A 26,011-nucleotide genomic window follows, 5' to 3' on the forward strand; every position below is an offset into this window, starting at 1 on the left:
ATCAAATTAGCGCAAAACTCTAGCGGGACCCGCGCCTAGCGCCAGTTTCCCACTATAGTATCATCATTTTTTTGGACAAAATTAAAGACATTCAGTTACAGAAAGGGGAGAAGATTACATCTTATGACATGTCAGCTACACACCTCAGTCTACAGAAAAGACATCCATTATGCCTGCTGTTCGACTCGCACCATCCTCGAGTCCAAACTGGGTGTCGTTATAACACTGTTCCATCGGGCACAACACATGTACCGATGTTCCAATGAGGACGCTAGAGTGAACAAACACAAGCACTTGAAATCAGCTCTTGGAGCTTGCGGATACAACGATTGGACATTTGAGAAAGCTCTTCACAAGTCTAAACTACGACCTCAGAGCAAACCACTGCTAAAATCGAGATTCAACGATACAATACCATCGTCCCATACGTCTGTACTTTTGGGGAAAAACTAGAAAATTTTCAGCAAACATCAAATCCCTGTCTCATTCAAGCCCACCAATACTCTGAGACTGAAGCTAGTTCACCACAAGGACAAACCTCTCAAGGTCAAACAAAGCAACATTGTTTTAAGAATATGTATATACATTTCTTTAACTTTAACTGTTTATTTTCTGAATAGTGCCAATACAAGGCATGGTTTATGTTGCGAGTAAAATATGTCAAATGAGAGATGTGTTTAGTAAATTAAAAGGTGTTCATTTTATATTTCTAAAAAGAAGAAAGACTCCAAAATTGCAATCGGGTTTCCAATCAAACATTAACTATTTACCTCTCTTTCTTCATCTGGAAGTTCTCGCCACAATCTTGCAATTTCTTTCGCTGTTTCAGTAAAACTTAGATCTGAAAAGTAAGATGTATAACATTGAAATTTTGTTTATGTATGACACATGTTACCTCTCACAGTGACCCTGAACCTTCCAAGCACTTTTATAAAATCACCCATTATCAATTAAACTCTCTGTAGGTTTGGCTCAACTGATCTTGATAACTAACCTCATACCCACGCCTCACTCTCAGTCTAAAAAACATACACCACCTCAAAACGTCATCTGTACAATGCATTTACTATGGCAGCCGATACACAGAAGTAACCTATTTCGCAAAGACATTCAATGTAGCGTGTAATTTTTATCTGTGTGGAAAGCAGTGTCTTAGCCAGGAATTGAGAAAGTGGGAGTGCAAACTGAAAAAGTGGGAGTGCAACTAAAAATAAAATAAAAAAATTGTGTGCGAAGCACACAACACGAGCGCACAGCGTGAAGTCTTTCTCGGCCAGGGTCCAGGGCCCGCTCAAGGGCCCTGGGAGCTCTGTCTATTGTAGGTGCTCTCTGGTGGTTTCTGGTGCATTTCTAGGACCTATTTCTCTGGTAAATGTGTGCTATTTTGTTTAGATTTTTTCTTTTTTGAAATGAAAAAAGAGACGCTTTACAGCAAAAATAGATTGCAAAGATAAAAGACGACCACTATTTTTGCTCTGTGATTGCAATAACGAACATTGTTAAAACTTACAAGGGAGAAGCAAACAATGACACATGAATCATTTCAACAGGTTACAACAAAGTCTGTTTTATTGTTAGTTGTTCTTCAACAAAGACTTTATACACAGTTAAATGTACATCAACACGATCAACACTGATGTACATTAAGCCAATCCTCAGTCAATCACTTTTTAGTTGGATTTGGATCACTTTGTATAACAAATACAATATAAAAAACATAAATATTACTATATAAAATGTTTTCAACATAAAAATAAATAAATATAATATTAACCACTATAAAATGTTTTCAACATGTTTAAGGCAAGCCTTGCAGGGTGAAGTATATCTTTGAAATGGAAGGACAAGGTGAATTATTTTGAAATAATGATGAGCACTAAAGCTTGGTTTATAGACAATGGCCACCCTTTTGGTTCAGTGGTTAGCTTTGTGGTAAGGGTATATGTACATTATCAGACAACTCATATCATTTGTTTTTGTTTAGTGATCTCTTTACAATTAGATATTAGATGCCCTAGAGTTGAAACCATTTATCTACAGTGAAGTTTCTTATTATCACTGTGAAAATAAAAGCTGACTGAAAGTTTTACAGTTACATTAATCTTAAAATAAATTAATGAGAAAAAACTCAGTGAATAAGTGTTGCAAATGGCCACTAGTACCATCTGTGGGGTTGTTGCATGTAAATATCCAATGCACGGGCGAATGGGAATGCTGGCATTGTCTTCTTGCAGTAGGAGATACGAATAAGTTGGTCCAGTCGAGAGATTGAAAGCCTTGTCCTCAATTTGGTCTTGATCCTATTTTGTACACTAAATGCCCTCTCAGCTTCCGCATTGGATGGCATTATGGTTAGTGACAGCAGCATCAACTAGTGCATCTCTGAGGAAGGAAGTGTAATACAAACCAAAGCATTAAAGCAATTGCATTAAAGAAAAAACTATGGCATGTAAAATTAAGCAACAAAAGAGTTACATAAAGAGTTACCTCTGAATATTCTTCGGTTCTGCTGATTGGCCCCACAGAATATGACCTTGTATAACTCATCAGGATGGTTGAACTGATTAGCATCAGGGTTGGTTGCATGCTTGTTCTGATCAACCAGACGCTTGAACATCAGAAACTCGCCTCTTGCTCCATCAGCATCAACCAAAGGGTCTACCATCCTGGTTGTTGATGCCTTGCGCTGGCCATAATGAGTCAGTAGAACTTCCAGTTCATCAAGCCCCCAATAATTCAATGGTCCTTCCGGATAGGCTGCTGGCTCAAATATCTACAAAAATAAGTTATAGTTCTACATTACAATCTTACAATGGGCTTACATGTACCATGTTGTGCATCATTTGTGTGTTTGTTTTATAAATAACTAGTTTTTATTATTAAAAAAACTATAAAAAAAACTGTAAGTGTAATGATCGATCACTCACCTTCATAGCATCTAGCATGTCCAGTTGAGGAAACCGTCCTCGGATATGTTTGATTATCTCTGTGATGATAATATGTCTATCTTCATTGAACTGCTCTCTCTTGTCCCGTTGTTGACGTCCCATAGCTCTGGTTTTCAGCTGCACAAAGTAGAAGTCACTGTTCTCGGTCTGTTCAAGGAAAGGCCTGAGAAATCGTCCGTCTGTGTGACGAAACTCTTCCAAGCTGTCAACAACAGCTTGGATCTGGAATAAAAACCCAAGAAAATAAATTACTAGTAAATTCACCTTGTACTTAAAAAAAACCTGCCCAAAAGTAATTCTCATTGTTATTGAGATAACAAGTTTTGCTATTACCTGGTGCTTGATGCTGTGGTAGGATATGTTGCGCTGTTGGAATGTCTTGTTCAGAATGTCTTGTTGTTGGAACGTCACCGATGAAGTGAAGTAAAGCAACCATTCTGTAGTTGGTCAACTGTGTTAAGAGACCAATTGAAACCGGGTTGCTTTCAGGCTCAGCAGCCTCCTCCTCAAGCAGCAATACCAAAGGGTGGTGGTTCTGAATGACTGCCCTTACAGTCTCTCCCATGCACAGCCATCGGATCTCAAACAACTGAAGCGAAAAAGGGCAAAAATGTGCTTAAATAGCAGCTATGGTCCAACTCACTGCAGAAATGTTAGACAAAGAATATGCACCAAGAAGGTTCGTTTCCCTTTTTTACATAATAAGCATCGCACTTTACATTATTAATGTAACAGTAGGTCAAAGTACCTTCTTAAACTTCAAAAAGGGGTATGACGGGAGGCCAACCTCATTGTCAGCATCATCTTCAGCTTGATCACCCACTTCATTAGTTGCTTTCAAGATGGATGCGAGGTTTTTGAATTTGTCAAGGCGATTCGGGGAGTTATTGATATGCTGATAGATAGTTGAGAGAAGTGTCTGTATCTGGTTGGCACCTTGTACCTCCTTGGTTGCGTGGCTCATAGCTAAGTTCAACCTATGGCACACACAATGTACCACAACACAGAAGGGGTTACTACGTTGTAGTAGCCCAGCTACACCATTCTGCTTGCTCAACATCACATTGGCGCATCAACACCTAATCCTTGAATCTGAAGTAAGTAAATAACAGATAAAGATAAAATCAGCACATTAGTAGGTAGTATAAGGGCTACAATATTATCAAACATTTTGCCAGATTTAGATTGTCTGTTTTACCTTATTTGTTGGTATACCATATCCATTAAAAACAGCTTGCAAGGTGTTGCACACTGTTTGTGCTTTGCCATCAGGGATGGCCTCTGCCTTGAGATACGTTGTTTTGATTCCTTCAACAGAGCCGTAGCGCACGATGAACACAACATGTTTCTCAGAGGAGCGATCGGTAGACTCGTCAATGCCGACGCCGATGTAATGACTCTTCTTTAAACTTGAAATTGTGTCATCCACAAGGACCTAAAATATTTTAGGAAATAAGGTGAGGTGAGTAAGTGCCATTGTTTTGAAAAGTTTTCAAAAAATTTTTTTTAGTGGAATTTAGTATTTATTGTTTACCTTGTCTATGGCTGCTAGCAGTTCATTGAATACTTGGGGAGATTCTTTTGTAGAGTTCCCACCACGCCTCAAACTTGTTATTGCTTGAACTCCCTGTTGTCTCTGCAGCTCAAGAAGGCTGGGGTACTTCCTATTTGAAATTTCTTCAATTGCGATCCAGTATACTGTTTTAAGTGCTGCAATGTATGCTTCTTTTTCGTGCTCCTGAAGAGCATTCTTCAAATTGATTAGGGTCCGTTGTTTTGGATCTTCTGCAGCAGCTCCTTTGATGTGGGCAGATGAATTCACATGAGACTGAAGCGTTTTCAATCTATATGAAAATACAGCAATGTTTAAGAAATTGAGGATAAAAACATAAACTTTTGTGAAGTACTTCAGTAAACCGCCTTATGAAGGATGACATAGAGCAATATTGTTTTTTTCTTCATATAATTGTTTACATAAAAATACCTGAAGTTGTCTGTGCCACAGGTAGCCCACACGCCTTCTTTGTCGTGCTTCTTGCAGAAACTGCAAAACATTCGATTGGTTCCCACATCAAACACAAGCCAATCTTTATAAGCCTTCTTGGTCAGCCATCCCATCACGAATTTGACTGTTCTTTTCGTCTTCTTTATACGAACAGCAGATCGTTGTGGGGGAGCATCATCACTATCCACGTCAGGCTGCTTCCTTTTGGCTGAAGAGACCGAGTTGCTCTGTAGAGTAGGAGGACCACCCTGGTCTTGCTCTTCTTTATCGTCATCAGCATCATCAATATTAGCATCTTCTGGCAAAAAGTCAGAGTCTGGCTCATAATCGGATTCTGAACCCGAAGAATCCTCTAAGGTTGCCCCACTCGCCCGCTTCTGAAATTAAGTTGAAAGTAGATGGCTAAATATTTAACACTTTTTACCTGAGTATGCAAGGCAAATAAGCTACTCAATCTGTAACTAACCATTACACAACTAATGAATGTAAGTTTGATTATTATATTTATAAGAAAACAATACTGTTTAAACCGGATCTTCTGTATTGTATTAATGTGTTTATTAAACATGAAAAAAATATACCAAAAAACAATTTTTTTCGACAATCAATATCTTTGTATACAAGGTATACAAGGCGCATAAGGGAAGCTATCGAAATATACAGACACGACACTGTGCCACAAGATATCGGCTATTTCATCAGCAGCGTTTGGCATACTATCCTACCACCCTCCTCCTCTAACAACCCCCAACCTACTGACGCGCCTCACTACACCCGAGAGGTTTCTCACACAATGGCCAACCCTAACAATAGCCCTGAGCCCGGGGGGGGGGGGGGGGGGGGGCCTACAATTTTGTTATTATTTAATCATGAACCCAAATCCTGATGTAGGCCTACATAATTAAACTTGTTAAACTTGTATAAATCTCGAATTTCCTTTTTTTATAAAATTAACGTGCAAAGTTTGTCTTACCTTTGAGAAGAAGTCCGTTATCTTAGTCACTGAGGAAGGCTTTTGACTGGAGGACGACATGATCGATGTACTTATTTTGACAGGTCAATTAGGAACTCCGAACTTCGGAAGCAAATATTGGTCGGAAGCGACTGGAGGAAGTTTATGGTCGCAGTCTGGGTCCTTGTGTTAAATGTGTGCATTTGAGCACCAATTGTTTTTACCAAAACCTATTACCAGACCAAGCTTGCTGCACATCGCATAGCGCAATATAAACGAGTTCGTTTGGTTTGACACTCATCACCAGCACAATGTCCGTCACGTCTGTGTCAACGTGCAATTATTCAATCAAATTTTGATTCGAAAAGGACAACAGATAAAAACTGAAGTCTCAGCTTATTAACGTCTGCGATTTTAAAACTTAACAAAAAAGGTCAGTTTCATTGAACTATTGAAATTTATACAGCACTGCTTGAACCAACATCACCAAGCCGTGCATCAAAATTTTGCCCGTGATTTCAGCCCAACTGGCCGTGCTAACACGGCCAGCACGGCTCGCTAGCTAACACGCTGGTGGAAAGGCAACCGACTATATTTCTTCCGCAGCTATCTCGTACCTTATACTCACACTCGCGCTTTGTGATCCAACCCACTTTATTGTAAGACATAACCTAATATATCGGTCCCGGATGACAATAAAATTTTTGTCATTATTTCAATTTGCCATAAAGAAAGCCGCTAGACTTACATAATTTTGACATTCAAAGTGTTTATAAATATGAACGTCGTCGTCGTCAAAAACCCATATCTAAATTACGCACGTTTGTCCCGGACGACGCCACCTCAGAGTCTAAATTTGACATTTTTTCACTCGTTTCTCAAAAAGTACAACACCACTGCAAGTAATATTTTAAGAGAAGCTTTCAACTATCATTATCTTCAAACTGTTTAAGTTTAGTGTAATTCTGTGGACACCATGGTATGTCGTCGTCGCCAAAAACCCCTTTTTATATACGCACGTTCGTTAAACGAAAACCCTACACATTCGTGTGCAAAGTATATTGGTCCAGAACTCGGTTAGGAAACGAATAAAGAGAGATTTCGCTGTGGTCCAGAACGTAAGTAGAAAAACAAGAAAAGGAGACTTGAGTGGACTCCTCTCAAGAAGTCACAACTCATGATAGGTACATACTGAATTGCATTTACCATAGAGAATGTTTAACAATAACATGGAAGTGACTGCATCCAGTTATATTCAAACGCGTAGACTCCTCTCAAGAAGTCACAACTCATGATAGGTACATACTGTATGGCATTTACCAAAGAGAATATTTAACAATAACATGGAAGCGACTGCATCCACTTATATTCAAATGAAGATTACTATCAAATGCTATGGGGTTTTTGAAGAAACAAAGAATAATAATAATAATAATAATAATAATAATAATAATAATAATAATAATAATAATAATAATAATAATAATAATAATAATAAAAAGCACTGGGGAAACATCTAGATGAAATAGGGACAAATGTGAGGGTAGATCTATTACAGAATGCAGCGCTTTTGGGAACAGCGAGGATCCTGAGAAAGACCCTTGAGATCTAAGGCTACGGGACGTAGCCCGGCTCGAGGAGTTACCGGCACAAAGGAAAATGAGATCTTTCTTTTGCATGCTGTGATAAAATGAAATAATAATAATAAAAATAATAAAAATCTCGACGAAAACAATAGCTGTTCCGACTGGCTCGGAACAGCTAATAATAATAATAATAAAAATAATAAAAATCACGACGAAAACAATACCTGTTCCGACGGTAGGTCGGAACAGCTAATAATAAAAATCTCGACAAAAACAATAGCTGTTCCAACTGGATCGGAACAGCTAATAAAAACGATATGACAAAATAGATTGTGTTTTGTGCATTGATTATAGGGAAGTAATCAAATGTGCTACATGTACTTCTCAGCGTGGTAGCATGCGGTTGCGTGTAGGAATGTCTGCATCCCACGATAGAAAAAATACTATTTTAATTTTGTCTTTCAATGTTGAACTAATAATTTACATTTATGTTGCATACAAACGACAATGGCTCCGAATAGCGTCTGTGAAACAGCCCCAAGAAATATGATTGACAAAACAATTGAAAAATAGCGTCTGTGAAACAGCCCCAAAAAATATGATTGACAAAACAATTGAAAAATGTCGGTCACAAATGTTTTGTTTTTCAGTTATCTTTCTATAACTATAGTATTGACAAAAGATTACTATAAAAGTATAAACAATCTCATTCTCTGCGACATGATTTTACTTTAGGCCTACAACTTTTCATTTTTCCCCAAAAAGATGGCAACATGTAAGAGCTGAGTAAACAGGAATTTTTTGTTGTTGAAGGGGTGGGGGAGGGCCATTCATTTTTAATCATTCATTTGTGGATTTTTATTTTTATTTTTAAATCTTTCTGTTTGTCTGTGGATGTTTATTTTGCACTGAATTTGTATGACATGGGATAGCAACAAAATAATAATTCAAGGCTGATTAAATTTACTCTTCGAATTGAGTAATAAAAAGTTTAAATATTTACTCGCTTTCAACACTCCCAACATTTTAATTCAAAATATGACCCTACCTTGACCTTTACTTCCGGTAAAAAGCTCCAAAATGAAACAATAATACATGTATCTCCTTAAAGGATTTGGGTACTTTTTCAAAATGTCCATAGATTTACATTAAGCTTATAGGGTTTGAAGATAATGATAGTGGAAAGCTGGCCTTCAAACATTACTTACTGAGGTGCTGTAGTTTTTGAGAAATGAGTAAAACAATGTCATGAAAATACGTTTGTAAATGATTAAAATAATTTTCGTCTCATGAGACAAAAATTATTTTCATGACATTGTTTCACTAATTTCCCAAAAACTACAGCACCTCAGCTCATAATATTTTCAGGGAAGCTTTCTACTATCATTATCTTCAAACTGTGTAAGTTTAGTGTAAATCTGTGGACATTGTGTTTTTTGTCCTATAAAAGTTACATAGACCCTTTAATCACATGTCAAAACAACATTGTGGTTGTATTGTCTTGTAGCTTTCAAAAATTGGAACATTTCATTAAAAAAGATAAACCCATATTAATCTTTGCTACCAGTAAAAACAGGATAGGTTCAAATAAAATAAAAATTCCTGAACCTGAGGTCAATGTCACAAGAGCTAGGATTTATCCTAAGTGCAAATCAATTGTAGTTGGTTAGTAAAGTGTGATGTCCATTACAAATCATTATGGTGATACTGACAACTCATAGTACGATGAATCTTAGTGCAAGCCTATAGTTAACAAATTGCGTCTTGTCCAGCGCCTTGTCATTGGACAAAAATATTGTTTCTCTAATTTTGAGTACTTCATCTTGTACGCAAAGCGCCTTTGAAAGAAAGTTTGAGAAAAAGTTGTGAAGTTGGCCAGAAACGCTGCGAGCGTTAAATTTATGGGTAACTCCTGTATATTGACAGCCTTACGTACATGTCAATTAGCATTGTTTGGTTTGGGTGTTAAGAGTTTAGCCAAACCCGCATGGAATAGTGTCATCTGTGTCCACCAGTGTCTTAGCCAGGAATTTGGAAAGTGGGAGTGCAAACTGAAAAAGTGGGAGTGCAACCTAAAATCACTTCCAAAAAATAGAATCATCGTGTGCCAAGCACACACAACACGAGCACGCAGCGCCAAGTCTGTCTCACCCCCCCCCCCCCCCCCCTCTTAAGGGCCCTGGAAGCTCTGGCTGCTGTAGGTGCTCTCTGGTGGTTTCTGATGCATTTCTGGTACCTGTTTCTGTTACAAGTAAACTATTTTGATTTAATTTTTGTTTTGTTTTCAACTCGACAATGAGAGGCTTTAAAGCACAGATATTGTAAATGTGATCGACGTCCACTATTCATGATTAAACTCTATAAAATGTTTCTGGGTCAATATTAGGCCAGTTTAAAGCAGTTACTTGGACCATGGAGCCTGGACCCATTTAGCCTGAAATGATTCAAAAGCGATACAAATAATGCAGTACAAGTTTGCTGTCAACAAAATATTTTTGGCCATGTGTTACTCTTGATACAAATTTTTGCTTAAAGACTTAAAAAAAATGAAGAGGTATTGAAGAGTTATCATTTACTTATGTTAAGTTTCTTTCCACTTTGTCCATTCGATTTCAGAACTATAGGCCTAAGGTCAGGAAGCTGATAATAGTTTTTGTGTTTATTTTAAAAAAATCAATTAATTAATGTAAAATAATGATTCCCACAAGTATTTGCAACCAGTCAAAATGTCAAGAGTGATTTACATGTATCATAAATGTTTGCTTAATTTAAACTGACTGATCATGGTAATTAATATTGTCCTTAGTATTTGTTTAGGTTTCATAACCTTAATGTATTATAGGTTGTTTAATTGTTGAAACTGGGTGAAAGGCAATTTGTAAACAGTCTGCGGAGAATAAAGAACAAACGAGTTACGAACCACTGGGCAAAAAAACGTACCATGCATGCATTGAAAAATAAATTTTGGAGGTCCACAGCAAAACCGACTTGAGATTTATAAAGAAACATGAACAAGTTTTTGAACCTTTCGAGCGGAAAATAAACATCGTTTTGTCAACTGCATTAACACCCAAGAGATGCAAACATTGAAATCCAAAAAAATCTCGATGTTTCAAACAAACTCTACAACGAACAAACGATGTGCCCTTGAATTTCTAGAAGGACAAAAGATCGTCATGTTTGCCGACGTCGAGTTGGGAAAAACTGCGCAACCAATCTACAAAGCAACTGCAGAATTTATGCGGTAAAGGGTACACTGCGCCGCGTGTCACTCAGTTACCAATACTGACGTCATAGTAGAAAAATCCAGAGCGCGATGGTTTGTAGGATCATGGAGATGAGATTGGTACCTAAAATAATCTGAACGAAAACCGCGTGTGAATTCGCCTCTATCATAGCACGCGTGCATAGAGTTCATGCTGCCTGCTGATGACGGTCGATGACGACGACTGACTGTTAAAACGAAGTCTGAGTGTCTCGCTTGCGTGTGTAATTTGCATGCGCGTTGTGTAATGTGTGGTTTGTGCGTTGTGTTTTGTGTGGTCGCAATGTGGTCAGCGTTTTCGAGTGATTGTTTTATGGTTGCGTCGTTGAAATTTTGATTCAATAAAAGAAGGAAATTTGGTAAAACCAAATCTAATTTTACTCACTGCTGTTTTTAAACTGTTAAACAACAACAAAATAATACTAGACATAGTGTTTTTTATTAATTACAAAAACACGGTGTTCGGTTGGACGTTACGTGATGACGTAGTTCAAAAACATTGAACCATAAAGATGTTTTTTATACAATGTGTCGTTATTTTATAGTTAAACTTGTATCACACTTTTGAACGCCTTGTTTCTTCACAAATGCAATATGTTTGTGTGAGATTGGCATCAGTTTTTTTGTTTGCAACTCATGAAAGCCCTTTAAAAATCTAGCTCACCCCTGCACTTGATGCTGTACACAGATTTGATTATCAACAGCGCCCTCTTTGCTTGGCAAAAAGAGAGCGCTGTTGGGAATTCCCCGAAAAACTTTCGCGCCATATGATTTTTACAAATTTTAAACGTTGTTTTATTGTTATTTAATACCCGATAACGTCATTTTGAAGGTTCAACTATCTGTTGAGTTTCAAGGTTCAAATCGATCTCAATCTTGAGTTATGCCGTAGTTAAGCTCAAAAGTTGTTTTTTTTTTATGAAAAAAACACGAAGGCGAACTTTGACCCAGGGTAACGACCCGGAAGTTAAGGTCGTACAATTTTAGTGTTAACTTTTCAAATGTTTCCCAAGTCTTTATCTATCCGATGCCCAAGTATGAACATCATAGCTTTTATATTCGTTGATATACAGCAACAAGCAAATGGTCATTTTTCAACATTAAAAACCTTGTCAATACCTCATCAATGACGTCATCATTCCAAAAAAGTGGCGGTTTCATCCACTCACTATTGCCTATGTACATAGTAAGTTTTAAGTTTGTACAAGCTTTACTTTTGTTTAAAAGCTCAAAAGTTGTTTTGTTGATGTAAAATACACGAAGGCGAACTTTGACCCAGGGTAACGACCCGGAAGTTAAGGTCGTACGATTTTGGCGTTAACTTTTCAAATGTTGTCCAAGTCTTTATCTATCCGATGCTGAAATATGAACATCATAGCTTTTATATTCGTTGAGATACAGCAACTCGCAAATGGTCATTTTTGAAAATTAAAAACCCTGTCATGACGTCATCAATGACGCCATCATTCCCAAAATATGGCGGTTTCTTCCACTCACTATTGCCTATGAACATAATAAGTTTTAAGTTTGTACAAGCTTTACTTTTGTTTAAAAGCTCAAAAGTTGTTTTTTTGATGTAAAATACACAAAGGCGAACTTTGACCCAGGGTAACGACCCGGAAGTTAAGGTCGTACGATTTTGGCGGTAACTTTTCAAATATTGTCCAAGTCTTTATCTACCCGATGCTGAAATATGAACATCATAGCTTTTCTATTCATTGAGATACAGCAACAAGCACATGGTCATTTTTCAAAATTAAAAACCCTGTCATGACGTCATCAATGACGTCGTCATTCCCAAAAAGTGGCGGTTTATTACACTCACTATTGCCTATGTACATAGTAAGTTTTAAGTTTGTACAAGCTTTACTTTTGTTTAAAAGCTCAAAAGTTGTTTTTTTGATGTAAAATACACGAAGGCGAACTTTGACCCAGGGTAACGACCCGGAAGTTAAGGTCGTACCATTTTAGCGTTAACTTTTCAAATGTTGTCAAAGTCTTTATCTATCCGATGCTCAAATATGAACATCATAGCTTCAATATTCGTTGAGATACAGCAACAAGCAAATTGTAATTTTTCAACATTAAAAACCTTGCCATGACGTCATCAATGACGTCATCAATCCAAAAAAGTGGCAGTTTCATCTACGCACTAGTGCCTATATATAAAGTAAGTTTTAAGTTTGTTTTTGCTTTACTTTTGCTTTAAAGCTCAAAAGTTGTTTTTTGATTAAAAAATGCGAAGGCGAACTTTGACCCAGGGTAACAACCGGAAGTTAAGGTCATACGATTTTGGCGTTAACTTTTCAAATGTTGTCCAAGTCTTTATCTATCCGATGCCCAAGTATGAACATCATAGCATTCATATTCGTTGAGATACAGCGAAAAGCAAATGTCGTTTTTCAACTTTAAAAACCTTGCCATGACGTCATCAATGACGTCATCATTCCCAAAAAGTGGCGGTTTCATCTACTCACTATTGCCTATGTACATAGTAAGTTTTAAGTTTGTACAAGCTTTACTTTTGTTTAAAATTGCTGGAGAAGGTTCGCAGGGAAAGAAGAACACAAGGAAAAAAAAACAAAACAAACTAGACATAAGAATTTGTTTGATAACAAATTCGAGGTGTTCGGATTTCTGGCCTGAATTAACGAGCCATCACTTTTTAAGTTTAGTTGACTGGGGAGATAGTGAGCTATGCTGTGTGTTATAGAATTGCCAGAGAGCTCAAAATTGATGTAATAATTATTAACGTACAACGTTTCATTAATAAAATACACAATTTTGAATGGACATTTTTTCATATTTTCATTCACTTAGGCTCTAGAGCCCAAAATAACATGAGTTGTTACTTTAACTTCCGATTTCGACCGGAAGTAAAGGTCAAATGGGGTCACGTTGTGCACCGCATTTGTAGATCTTTATAAGAGGTTTCATGTACAAAAAGAATCTTGAACGTAGCTCTTTTGGTTTTGAAGATATGATTTTTCAAATTATTTAAGGTTTATTTAACGTTTATTTAACGTAATGACGTCACCATTCCAAAAAAGTTGCGGTGCCGTCTACTCACCGAGGTTGATGTTCATGAGAAGTTTCAAGTTCATACAAGTTTCAGTTTTTCTCAAAATTGGCGGAGAACGTTCAGGCAGAAGAAGACGGAGAAATGAAGGTTTGTCATATTAAACTTCAGCTTCCGGTTTGACAGGATTTAAAGGTCAAATGGGGTCACACTTTGTGCAAAACATATAGAATTGCCAGAGAGCTCAAAATTGATGTAATGATTATTAATGTACCACGTTTCATTAATAAGATACACAATTTTGTATGTACAAACTTATACTTCCGGGTTCGACCGGAAATGAAGGTCAAATGAGGTCACACATTGTAAACATTTGTAGAATCGTCGAAGGGCCTTAAAATTAAGTTATTATATTAATACACAAAATAATATTATTCAGATACGATTTTTTATAAAACAAACTACTACTTCCGGTTTCGACCGGAAGTAAAGGTCAAATGGGGTCACACCCTGTGTAAGATTTGTTTAATACTTCATGACCTTTCATATGGTGTAAAGATCACGTATGTAGCATATCTGATTCTGGAGATATGAGTATTTTAATAAAAAACTTCAATTTAATATAATGACGTCATCGATGACGTCATCATTCCAAATTTTGTTCTTTGTCATATACACGCTTTGGTCTAAGTACGTGGTAAGTTTCAAGTCCGTACATGCTGTATTTTTTGAGATAGCAAAATAATTTTTTTTTCGACCTCGTGTACCATTTTCGTTGTGACGTAGCTATGACGTCACACATTATATTTTTAGAATGCTCTTGAGTTTAAAAAAATTTTATGCATTGGACATTTTTTCATATTTTTATTCACTTAGGCTCTAGAGCCCAAAATAACATGATTTGTTACTTTAACTTCCGGTTTCGACCGGAAGTAAAGGTCAAATGGGGTCACGTTGTGCACCGCATTTGTAGATCTTTATAAGAGGTTTTATGTAAAAAAAGAATCTTGAACGTAGCTCTTTTGGTTTTGAAGATATGATTTTTCTAATTATTTAAGGTTTATTTCACGTTTATTTAACGTAATGACGTCATCAATGACGTCACCATTCCAAAAAAGTTGCGGTGCCGTCTACTCACCGAGGTTGATGTTCATGAGAAGTTTCAAGTTCATACAAGTTTCAGTTTTTCTCAAAATTGGCGGAGAACGTTCAGGCAGAAGAAGAAGACGGAGAAAAAAAAAAACTTAACAATAACAATAGGTTTTCGGCTAAAAGCCGAACACCTAAAAAAACAGAACAATAACAATAGTTGTTCGGCTGTTGGCCGAACACCTAAAAAGAAGTTCAGTAATTTTCAGTGAAATTATTAGACAGCACGGCTTCACCCAAGCCGTGCATCAAATTTTTGCCCGTGTTTTCAGCCCAACTGGCCGTGCTAACACGGCGTGCACGGCTCGCTAGCTAACACGTTGGTGTCCACCATACCTCAAAATTGCTAATATTAGCAACAGGTCTATATTAATATGGTGCTCAGTGGTCATAGGCGACAAGTAGTGTGCCAGTATAACCATATTGAACACTGGTTAGTGGCTCAGCTCATTCTCAAGGGATCCATAAGTTGCTGGTTGATGAGGCATTCATAAATACCTAGGTGTTTATCCATTCTGATTCTGATTGGTCGAGAGGGCATCACGAGGGGTTGTTTGAACAGATGATATAACACCAGCAAAAAGTGTTGAAACATGGGCGTGAAACGCGAGCTTGCACCTGTGCGTATAGGACAGTTTCTTCATTCCTATTGGTCGAGAGCAACGGCTGAAACAGTTGTGCAACATCACGCCATACGCGCGTTGCGAACAGCATTCCCTTTATAAGGAGTTGTTTACCCAGGGGCCTTACCATTTAATAGCTGGAGGGGTGTTGTGTTGAAAGAAATCATTGAACAGTCATAATTTTTGCATTTTATTTGCCTTTTGACCAAAAAGTGTTGATATTTTTTGACCGAAAAGGTATACATGAATGGGAACCAAAGTGTGTTGAATCGGTTTTCAACTAGTGGTTTAAACCCGCCGAGGCCTGGTTCTTGATAATCATTTCATCATCAGGTGTAAAACTACATTCATTCAATGTTATTATTTTCAAATTTGCATCTTCCAAACCACATGTACATTTAACAGATGTATTATCTTTATAGCTTACACACATGCAGTGTATGAAAAGGTTAAACCAAGCACACACCTTTTCTAACCAATAAAAGGTGAATGAATGTAATGCACTACCTTACCTGGGTTCTTAGCTCGCACTTGTGGATGCTTCTCTTGACTGAATACCATGTATTTACCCATAGGTCTCTTTGGCTTCTGTGGCATACCTGTTTTTGAAGTCACATATCTTGGTGAAATCCTAAAGAGATAAGATCAAGCATCATGATCATCAAACACACTTTACACTACATGAACATGTTACTAACTCAATCTATCTTGAAATATTTATTCTTGTTTTTAAAGGCAGTGGACACTGTCGGTAACTAATACTCAAAATAATTATCAGCATAAAACCTTACTTGGTGACGAGTAATGGGGAGAGGTTTATACAGTGTAGGGGTGTCGGAACATAGGGGTGTCGGAACCCTATGGATGTCGGAATATAGAGCAGTCACCGAAATTAAGGGGGAAGATCGTCCAAAAAACAATTTCCAAACTTCACTTCGCTTGTGGGCCAAGCTGCTACTTTAGCCATCACACGCCAAATTCTAACACGCCGATACTTCTCCCCCCACCCTCAAGCCCCCCCCCCCAAAAAAAAGGTTTTTTTTCAAATCAATAAATTCCTGGTTTACATGCCTCGTGAAGTTGTGGTTAATTAGAATAGATAATATATATTTTTTTTTTTGCACTGTTTGTTTTTTATAATGATATGTCTCCAATCAAATGGTTTCCTAATGTTTTGAAAATCCTCCATTTTCCGTTATTGTTGCTAGGGTTTTTGATAAATCAATAAATAATTAAAGATTTATTTTCAACCGGGAAATTTGCCGTCCGCACCGTGTTCAGTCATTAAGTTTTTAAAGCGTCGTTTAAGCTAGGGCCGCACTAAATAATTGCGACCATGAATGATGGACTCCATGTCGGTGAAAGTGCGGCGCCATTTTTTGGTTCATTGGGCTTTGGAAAATGTTAAAGCCATGGACACTTTCGGTAAACAGGATTGTCGAAAGGACACACTTTGTGTATCACAACTTATAAAATAACAAACCTGTGAAACCTTAGGCTCAATCGGTCATCGTAGTCAGGAGAAAATAACGGGAAAACCTACTCATAGAATTATTTCGGTTTCGTCCGCTATCGTCTCGTTTTGGGAGACAATAGTGGACGAAACCGTAATAGTTCTATGTAGGAGTTTGGAAAACCCACCCTTGTTTCTGCACATTTCGCCGTGTCATGATATGTGTTTTAAACAAATATGTAATTCTAGATATCGAGAATTGATAATTGTTTTAATGTTTTCTCAAACAGTAAAGCATTTCATGAAATAATATATTTCAAGAGGAGTCTTTCACCCTTACCTTCTCACTTCTGTAAACCCTGTAATCAGAGATGCAACCAGGTGATGAAAACAAAATCTGTGAACAATTTTGTGGTGACGTTTTGGACACTTAACCACCCCCAGAAATAGGGACAAACCCAGGCCCAATTTCATGGCTCTGCTTACACTTTTACAGCCGAATTCAGCGCTTAGGATCACATGCAAGCACCACATTTCTGCGCTAGCCTTGTACGAAGTACGCACGCGCAGAAGCCCAAATTCGCCGTTAACCCGTGAAATATGCTTGCCGTGTAAGCACAGAATTCCCTGCTTCCGTAAGCGCCGAATCTGTTCTTACGTTAAGCAGAGCCTACTTCTAGAAGTTCTAGAAAGGTTCCCCTGCTCACAGTCACAGGGGAGCATTATACATGTAGTTTCTAGGTAGAAGTAAGCAGAGCCATGAAATTGGGCCCTGGACCAGTTTGTTGCGGTCGCCGGAGGTGAACATACAGAATCTGTATACTTTTGGGGGATCAAACAAACTTTGGGTTGCAAAAAAAAACAATTTTTCAATTCAAGTGTATCGTAGGAGGTCCTGATTTTTGAGGTGTCCCTAAAATCGTGGCAAATCTTTTACCTCTCTGTGCGGGATGTAAACAGTCCCTTGATACAAAAATTGTGGTTTTATTTGCCAAGCAAAGAGTCTCCTCTCCCTTGACCAAAACTTAGGAACACGTAAGGCTCCACTAGTTACATATTTGCACTTGTAAATGCAAAAAGTTTGGCATTTTAGGCATTTCTACAAGGTACAAAAATATGTCAATAATGTTGAGGCCATATTAAAAAAATTGCCCACCGAAAAAGCTTCATCAAACACTATTTCAATTCACAATTCACGATGATCAAATCATGTGACTGAATAGACTTGTGGACAAGTCGTTAAATCGGCCCCACACGCTGAGATAGCGCTCTCGCTCCCCGATTTCGACTCCTCATTAACGACTTGTACAAGCTGACAGCAGTTTGTGCACAGCCTATGGGCACTTCAGCCGAAATCGTACAGACGCATCTGATTGGTCGATGTCGTTAAATTATGAATATTCAACATGTATGCTATTAAACAATACACCCTGTATTGGATGGGTTCAGTAAGTCACATGTATGAATGAACGATCAACAAAACTGTCAGCGTTTATTTATATGCCTACACGACGTAGTGTGTGTGTATGGTTGTACTTTTGAGTAAGGATTTTAATCGTGAACTTTGACGTGCATATTAAATAAATAACTTTGTCTTAACTTGGTCTGTAATCAATCATGGACGTGGTTGATAAACTTGAAGAACAAGATATAGAAGCAGCTGTCAAGAAGCCAGTTTTCTCAAGGCATGCAACATGCAAGAGATCCGCTCCAACGACGACAGGTCGCAAGGAAGAAGAAGAAGCCGCCATTTATATGCATGCCAACACACACACACAGCGTGTACCGATGAAAGGCAATGACACTTTTGTAAACAAATTATTTGCACGGTTGCACCGGCCGAATATTCGATGTAATCAGTTGGTGATGGTTGGTGCATACTGTGTTGACATCATGAAATCAAAACAGGTGAGCTTGCTGTTAAGTTTCTAAAACTACTAATAAATTTGCGTTGACAAATAATATTGCGAAAATCTACCTCCATGGAGTTACCGGTAACTTGGTTTGGGGCTTCTTAATCTTAGAAGAACAAGTTTTATTTTTAAGTAAAATTTAAACAAAACATGTGTTATTGTTCATATAACTCAATAGTTCCACCATGGAGGTAGTTTCTACCTCCTCCATGGTTCCACAACAAGCACTTTCAGTGGCAGTTGCACCGACACACACAGGTTATTAAAATTGAGCCCCTACTTCTAGTTCTACACTAGGTTACTTGTTTTGCGTTGTTGTTGCAACTCTTGTATCTAGAGAGTAGAGTCTCAAGCAATGTAAAAAAGTACCAAATTCACTGTTTTTTTTTATCAATAACAAAACATAATAAAAAAATGTTTAACAAATTTAAACACTAAAACTTAAATAAGATTTGAAATTACATGAGAGTCTTTATTTGTGATGGTGTTGCCTCGAACCTCACTTTAGCCCGTAAGTATTAGGTAGGTTTTATTAGCTGCATGTTATGCCAGCAAACACGTGAACGTGAAGGTCAAAACATTGTGTTGTTAGGTGACGTCACCACTTTGGGCTTAATTCATGCTCACGTAAGACATCTGCACAGAGAGGTACCTGACGTGAAAAATGGTATCTTCATGTGTGATTTTAACAACACAATTTTCTGACATTTACGTTAACTTACTTGCTTGCAATACGTATTAGCCTATCATACTACGGATAGTATTACACAATCAACATAAGTTCAGGTCAACATTGTGTGTTTCTTTCTTTTCTCCACAGGGTCACATGGCAGCCTGACTGTGCAAGGGAAACACTCCACGTTTAGGAGGAAGGAAGTTCATTCCACCCCTACCCCTTAGCTGCTGTAAAAACTGAAAGTTTGATCTCCTGCCTTACTGCGAGTCATGGGAAAAGTTAGCCGAGATGGATCAGCATTGGAGTGAAGATTTGTACGCAAAAACTGATACAACTCAAGACACTCATTAAATTACTCTGGTGCCTGATTTAGAAAGAAAGTTTCATACAAATAAAATAATCTTAATTGCAATCCTCTGTTTAATTGGTAACCAATGAAGCGATCTTAGAAGGAGCATGGCATCACGACGGCGATTTAACCTAAATATAACACGAGCAGCCCAGTTCTGCAAACTGTGAAGTCTCTTTTAAAATATGCATGTAGGATTTCTGTAAGCAGCCCATTACAACAATCTAACCGAGAAAGAACATGGCTGTGAATCACATGATGTTATGATGTTATGCATCGTCAGATACATACTTCCTAATCTGTGACTCATGAAATCGAACAGACTTGCAAAGCTGGAGCCGATTTCACGAAACGTTAATCTTAGGGTTTGCATGTTACGGTGCAAGGCTGGGACTCAACTCAAGTCGTAAGATTAACACAAGTTGGAAAGAGTTTGGCGAAATCGAAAGCAGGTCTATTTGATCAGTCATAGACAATTCAATCAAAATATGCACCAAGGTTCTTGACTGATGTGGATGGTGCATTCTGAATGGTTCCAAATGTAAGAATGACATTCATACTGTGCAATTACCAACAATTATTTTATAAATTTATTCTTTTTAAATTTATTCTTTATAAATGTTCAAGTTAGTTTCCCCTAGCCACTGTTTACATTTCTTTACGGTCTTCCAGCAGTGTCCACCCCGAATCCGTAATATTGTCTTGAGGATGAGGACGTATTCACAGCATATTATCTACTGGGCCTATGATACCTAATTAGACCTAAATAAGACAATAAAAAACACTGTTTTCAACACCATTTCCACATTTATTAAGATTTCCAAACCAAATTTTCAGAATATGGTGATATTAATGGGGATCAAATAAATAAGTTTAAAAAACTGTTGTTGAGCGAGATTTTCATCCCCAGTTGCCATGGAAACCGTTTGAAGGTCAACGACCCAATTTCTAAAGAAAATCACGCATTTGTGAATAAGTCTTACATTTTTAAAGGTATCATCACCAAACTTTCAGAAGAGGCTGTATGTAGCATGCATTCAATAAATACAAACTATTAACTCTTGTAGTGTAAAGTTTTCCTCCTCAGTTGCCATGGAAACTGTATGAAGGTCAACGACCCAATTTTAAAAGAAAATCACGTATTTGTGAACAATTCTTACATTTCTAAGGTATCATCACCAAACTTTTTTGAAAAGGCTGTATGTAGCATGCATTCAATAAATACAAACAATTAACTCTTGTAGTGTGATGTTTTCCTCCCCAGTTGCCATGGAAACCATGAATAGACGAACCAGAGTTAATTGTTTCACAATCCACTCTCCAATCCACTAGACCAATCTTGATGGTTAAGATCTTCCACGCAGCCGGGTTGGTTAGGTCTAGCATAGTCAATCCACATTCTTTGGAAAATGGACCAAGGAGACACACGTCATCTCCATCGTCATCTGCCATATTGTCAAGATGATCTGAAAAATTGTTCAAAGAAATAATTAAATAATTTAACTTATAAATAAAAATTAGAACGATAGGCCTACTGGTACAAAAACGCCTCCCTATTTTATCAAGTTTTGTAATTTTGTAACAGCTAAAAACAAAACTAGTTGCTGTTCAATTAATATTAATCAAAAGCTCAATAATTATGAAAAGAAAATTCAAAATACTTTTAAATTGGACAGCCTGCATAAATGTTTTCAATAACACTACCTCCCCACTTTTAAATAAACACACTCCTATATGGATACATGGAATAACCCAGCTAGACCCATGTGACCGCTTAGGTATACACATGGTTGGGCGGTACCATTTATTTCATGGTGGGGATGGGGCAGCGTTACTAAATAGTTTTTATAAATTGTCATTAAAAAATTATTAAAAACACCACTTTTAGGTAACAATTCAATAAATAATAAAATACTACTTTGAATTTGAAGGATTATTTATTCATTAAATATAGAAAACGCCGTTTTCACCGGCAATAAACTGTGCCCATTGAAACACGTAGGTATCGTGATCGATGAAGCATCCGCGTACACATGAAAAATTTTTACATTTCATGACAAAACATGGGCCACAAAAATCACTCTCCGGGCGTTATACTGCACGCAATCAATTAATCCTTGGGATATGTTCTGCCTAATATATCATAGAATTGAAATATACTCACTTGAAAAATCAAAACGATGAAATTGGTGTCGAAATCGGACAGAATCTGGGAATTTTTTGTCGATTTTCCTTCACACAATCGTATCTCGGCTTCTGTACTACTTGTCGACATCGAGTAAACGCTCATGTGTCAATGAGGCATCAGGGGCAAGGTTGGGAAACCCGTCTAACCCGACAGTGACGTCAATTTTCGCGGATCGGGTCGAAGTTGGCCGAGCGCTGGATTTTGTGGAAAAACCCGGCACGAAAAGTGCGTCTCGTGTAGCTTCGGCGTGTGTTCGGTAAAGCTGGGCGGAGCAACGGCCGTTCATTCATGAATTTCTCAGGGCTATGGTATCGGCATTTCTATACGTTTGTGTACATGATCGCAAAGCTGAGAGTTCAAGCTTTCCGTTCGTATAAAAAATGTCGCAATTGAATAATGTTTTATTTCTTTTTCAACGAGTTGAAAACATGATATTTTATGCTAGATGAGGTGGTCTGTGTGCATGCGTGTCTTCACTTCGCAGTGGAGAGCTGAAAACCCTAATAGAATCCCAAATAGTAACCACCTCACGTGATCCATCTTGTGACTAAAGCAGAATGAAACTCAATCTAGCAGATAGTAATTTTATTTTGAACTTTCGAGGTTGGATGATGTTTCTTTGACTCATTTGAATGTTGGCATAATAATGCACTAGTGATTTGGGATAACTTTCCGTATGGCGCCACCACTTTTTCATTCGATATGAAATAATATAGTATCTAATTTACCTCAATGAGATATCCCTTTTTGTAAAAAATGTGTGAATAAGTGGTGGCGCCATACGGAAAGTTATCCAAGGTTTACCTTGTTGTAAAACATGTGGTGAGCACTCTATTGGTTTTACATAACAAACTGTTCAGTGCCCGTGATGATTTAACCAAGTTGATCATGTTGAAGGAGATGGGCGCTGCCATTTTATTCTTGCTTTGGTTCAAGACGTTCCTCGTGTTAGAGGGAAACTTTCTGCCAATCACCAAGAGAGGGCGCTCTTTACCACGTAATGTCGTCAACGTTTTTACGAATATTATGGGGCGCCGTTTATGACTTTATTACGAATCCAATATATATAGAATGGAACCAATATATAGAATGAAACCAATATATATAGAACGAAATAAAAATATATAGAACGAAATATGAAATATATAGAACGAAATATGAAATATATAGAACGAAATAAATATATAGAACGAAATAAAATATATATAGAATGTAATAAAAATATATAGAACGAAATAAAATATATATAGAATGAAATAAAAATATAGATAGATAGATATATAAAAGGTTTATTGACAATAGCCATCACAGCATAAAATGCCCCATAATATGAGGGGCCGTTTATGACTATAAAATGAGCAAACCCATATATATAGGAGCAAAACCATATATATAAGAGCAAACCCATATATATAAGAGCAAAACCATATATATAAGAGCAAACCCATATATATAAGAGCAAAACCATATATATATAGGAGCAAACAATATATATAAAGATCAACGGCAAATATATAATCGATGCAAAAAAATAAATATAAAGGATCAAAAACTCAAATATAAAAGATAAACACAAATATATTTAACAGCGCCCTCTATATTGGCCGTAGTTTCATATATATAAGACATGTGCACCCAAGATCCCTGACCAAAGATTCCTTGACGTATCTTGTTAAAAATCTTAGGTCAGGTATCACCAACGGTTAAAAATAGAGCATGACGCAACTTGTCAGGGTCGGGGGTCATCTCCAGGGAAACCATGTCTGCACGTACTACTAGTTGCGATATAACCCTCCTCCCAACGGCCGCCAGGCCGGAGGGTTACGAGATTATATTGATCGTCAATTAATGACAATCTGGTTCAACACGTACAATTTCGACAGCTAGTCACCAGATTTTGCCCCAGTTTTTACCACTTTTAAAAATCATGAAACTTAATCCTCAATCAATGTCTAATGAACACTCAAGTCAAAACACCTTTGAAAATAGTTTTGAAGAAAAAGGACAAAAACTTACCAGATCCCGGAGCGATTTCCCAGGTTTATATATGTTGAAGTTCAAATGAACTTGTCGCATCGCATCGCTTTGCAAACGCTTTATTTGGGCACAACGCCTGCATTGGCAATAACTGGCATAAAAACTCCTGGATCTACGGCCGACAGGACTGACATTACGAGTCCGTACCGAACATCAACGATACTGTCCGAATGTTGACGACAACACGTTCGGAACATTTCGGATAACTTCGAAAGACTCGAGGAATTCCTCCTTTTTGGTCACGTGATTTTGGGTGATACCGGACCCTAAATTCGACAGAGCCTAGTTGGAGATTTTTGGGTCTGGGAACCAGACTAACCCATATATATAAGACATAAAGTCTCATACAAAGGACGTCAACAGCTGTCAAAGGTTAAAATCGGGAACGTAAATCACCGAGCCGTAAACTCATCCTTTGTCTGGCACTTGGTAATCATTGCGCACGTTTCACTGGGAATGGGAAAGGGAGAGGGGGACCGACACGTCGCGACGGCGTGACTTTAATTGTAATTAATTTGTTTAATATAATTGAATGAGATTTTTGATTTATTTTGCACGGCATACTAGCTTCTGAATATTCAATAAAATACCTGTTGATCCTGGCCATCACATCAGGGTTGTTTTTATAATTTCCTGTGCCCTTACTGTTTTTCTTGCTTTACTTTTGTACATGTACTTATTATTATCTATTCACATACTGTCTGCTTGTATTTGTAATTGTTTAATGGCCCAATAAAGAATAAGAATAATAATAAGAACCAATGAAAGTAATGAAAACATATGACGTCGCTCCAATGTCGTCCATACATTAGCAAAGTAAATGGCGGACTATCTCTCGTCTTCTTCCTTTTAAAGTGCTGCTTCAGAAAATTTGAAGATTACCTCACAGCGTAAAACCAAAACTTTAAATATTTCGAACACACGGTGTAAAAAGGTTGGATAGTTGATTATGATAGTTTTTGATTGTGAACAATTTTACTGTTATCCTAATTTAATTTTATACTATAGTATCATGGAGATAGTATTGAAGAGAGGAATCGCTGTCGGTGTACGTGCAGCATGCACAATGATCAGATCGGATCGGCTGACCATTTCTAGCTAGTATGTCTTATATATATGGGTGCACATGTCTTATATAATTATATGAAACTACGTCCAATATAGAGGGCGCTGTTAAATATATTTGTGTTTGACATTTATATTTGAGGTTTGTGGTCCTTTATATATATTTGCCGTTGATCCTTTATATATTTTCGGTGGTCTTCTATATATTTGTTTTGATCATTATATACACTGTATTTATTATTTTGCTCTTAAATATATTGGTTTGCTCTTAATGGTTTTGCTCCTATGCATACGGGTTTGCTCCTTTATATATGGGTTTGCTCTTATATAATGAATAGGGTAGATGGCCTTAGCTTTCGATCCAATCTGGACCTTCTTCAGAGGCATAAAATAAGTACAAACAAATACATATCCATTTATAGAAACAGAGAGGGGGAAAGGGATTAACGAAAGGATCCAGAAAGAAGCGGGAAAATAACAGCCAATCAAAGTTTCTATTTCAGAGACAATATTGGTGGCTATGAACCAATAGGAGTGAAGTGGCGAGGACAAAGGATGTTTAGAATGAAAGGATGGGTTACTGGACCATAAAAGTGGTAAAGGGTAGGATTAGAGAGCAAGTTGCATCATGATGCAACTAACAATGGTCAATTAATAAGAATAGCAAGATCAAAGGTATGATTATTAAAAAAAAAAAGGTATGAGGGACCTGTGGAAAAAAGGGGGGGGGGGGTTACTTACATCAGATAGTTACAGTGATGAATTTATAAAAACAACTTTAAA

The 26,011-nt window shown here is 37.4% G+C and overlaps 2 protein-coding genes across 3 annotated transcripts in view; both read right to left on the reverse strand.

The window, feature by feature from the left end:
- Positions 1–23,080, reverse strand: part of LOC117304126 (transcription factor A, mitochondrial-like) — a 70,485-nt gene extending 47,405 nt beyond the window's left edge. For both annotated transcript variants that reach the window (XM_033788626.1, XM_033788627.1), the window contains exons 1-3: positions 22,931–23,080; positions 16,060–16,178; positions 771–841 (exon numbers count right to left, since the gene is read on the reverse strand). In XM_033788626.1, the coding sequence (XP_033644517.1) occupies positions 771–841; positions 16,060–16,178; positions 22,931–23,040 (300 nt within the window). In that variant the 5' untranslated portion in view covers positions 23,041–23,080. The remainder of the gene's footprint in view (positions 1–770; positions 842–16,059; positions 16,179–22,930) is intronic.
- On the reverse strand, positions 2,381–4,295 carry LOC117304127. The gene is made up of 4 exons (XM_033788628.1): positions 3,697–4,295; positions 3,282–3,537; positions 2,928–3,170; positions 2,381–2,773 (listed from the first exon to the last, which is right to left on the reverse strand). The coding sequence occupies exons 1-3, from the start codon at positions 4,006–4,008 to the stop codon at positions 3,154–3,156; spliced, it is 585 nt and encodes a 194-aa protein (XP_033644519.1). The 5' UTR covers positions 4,009–4,295; the 3' UTR covers positions 2,381–2,773; positions 2,928–3,153.
- Positions 23,081–26,011: the final 2,931 nt, after the last annotated feature.

This window comes from Asterias rubens, chromosome 20 (assembly GCF_902459465.1).
Source record: "Asterias rubens chromosome 20, eAstRub1.3, whole genome shotgun sequence".
Classification (NCBI taxonomy): Eukaryota; Metazoa; Echinodermata; class Asteroidea; order Forcipulatida; family Asteriidae; genus Asterias; species Asterias rubens.